Genomic DNA, 1,417 nt, shown 5'->3' with positions numbered 1-1,417 from the left:
TGTAACCTCATGAAGCATGTAATCTTGCTATTCATTCTTAATCAAAAAGCCTTTGCCTATCTATGTTCTTATTATATTCTATATTTGATACCATCAAATTGGCATCAGAGCCACCTGCAAACGATCCATTGTTTTTCATACCTACTCCACGAAACCCTAACCCTAATCAACAATCGATCCATTGTGCTTATACCTAATTCACGAAACCCTAATCCTAATCCATGGCTGAACAAACAAGTACCCTACCCACAGCAACTACTCCAATTTTTGTGTTCAAGGGAGAGGGCTATGAATACTGGAGTATTCGTATGAAGACAATACTTAGATCTCGTGATCTATGGGACCTAGTACAAGAAGGTACTGATGACACTGAGAAATATCAAGGCAAACTCAAGAATGCTCAAAAGAGAGATGCACATGCTATGGCCATTATACAACAGGCAATGCATGATCAGTTTTTCTCTCGTATTGCCGCTGCTTCCACTACTAAAGAGTCATGGGAGATATTAAAAATGGAAATCCAAGGGGATTCACAAGTCAAGGCTATCAAGTTACAAGGCCTTAGAAGGGACTTTGAAAATCTCTCAATGAAAGAAAGTGAGGTCGTGGGTCATTACTTTGGAAGAGTTATGGCTTTGGTAAGCCAAATGAGGGCATATGGTGAGATCATTGGCGATCTGGTGGTTGTGGAAAAAAATACTACGTAGTCTTACTGCAAGGTTTGATTATATAGTACCCTTCATTGAAATCAACAATGATCTTTCTACCCTCACACCAGTGAAACTTATGGGGTGCCTACAATCTCAAGAAGAAAGGATTAATAGCCGAACACCTGAGAAGACAACCGGGAATGACGAACAAGCATTACAGACAATGCAAGAATCAAGCAAAGCTAATAGAAACACTTCCTTTAGGGGAAGAGGGCGTCTTTCTTTCAGAGGAAGAGGGCGTAGCAGAAGTCATGACCAATCCAAGATACCACACTGCTCACACTGCAACAAGTATGGTCATGCTAAGAAAGAGTGTTGGTATAATGATGACCCTGCAGCCACAGTAGCATGGCTATTACAAATGATGACTCAAGTGGTATTAGCACACCCCTTTGGTTCCTGGACTCAGGTGCCTCCAATCACATGACAGGTGCAAGGGAGTGTTTCACGCATTTAGATGAAGGGTTCAAAGTTGGTGTCAAACTTGGAGACACAAAGGAGTTAGCTATCCAAGGCAAAGGTACTGTGAAGATAGTCACTCAAAATGGTAATACACGACTCCTTGATGATGTTTACTTTGCACCTCAACTGGGCTATAACCTACTGAATGTAGGTCAATTAATGAAAAAAGGGTATGCGCTATAGTTTGATAATGATCAATGTGTTATCATTAGAAAAACTACAGGCCACATATTAATGAGTGTACC

At 40.7% G+C, this 1,417-nt stretch overlaps 1 protein-coding gene across 1 annotated transcript; it reads left to right on the top strand.

The window, feature by feature from the left end:
• The first annotated feature begins 221 nt into the window (after positions 1–221).
• LOC143564114 (uncharacterized) lies at positions 222–1,137 on the top strand. Its single transcript, XM_077051492.1, has 2 exons — positions 222–660; positions 734–1,137. The coding sequence occupies exons 1-2, from the start codon at positions 222–224 to the stop codon at positions 1,135–1,137; spliced, it is 843 nt and encodes a 280-aa protein (XP_076907607.1).
• The last annotated feature ends 280 nt before the right edge of the window (positions 1,138–1,417 follow it).

The sequence above is a fragment of the Bidens hawaiensis genome, unplaced genomic scaffold, assembly GCF_021521415.1.
Source record: "Bidens hawaiensis isolate Kalapana, Puna unplaced genomic scaffold, B.hawaiensis_p1.1 tig00001206_1, whole genome shotgun sequence".
In the NCBI taxonomy this organism is placed as follows: domain Eukaryota; kingdom Viridiplantae; phylum Streptophyta; class Magnoliopsida; order Asterales; family Asteraceae; genus Bidens; species Bidens hawaiensis.
Note: the sequence above shows the minus strand (reverse complement) of the source record. Positions and strands in the feature narration are given on the sequence as shown.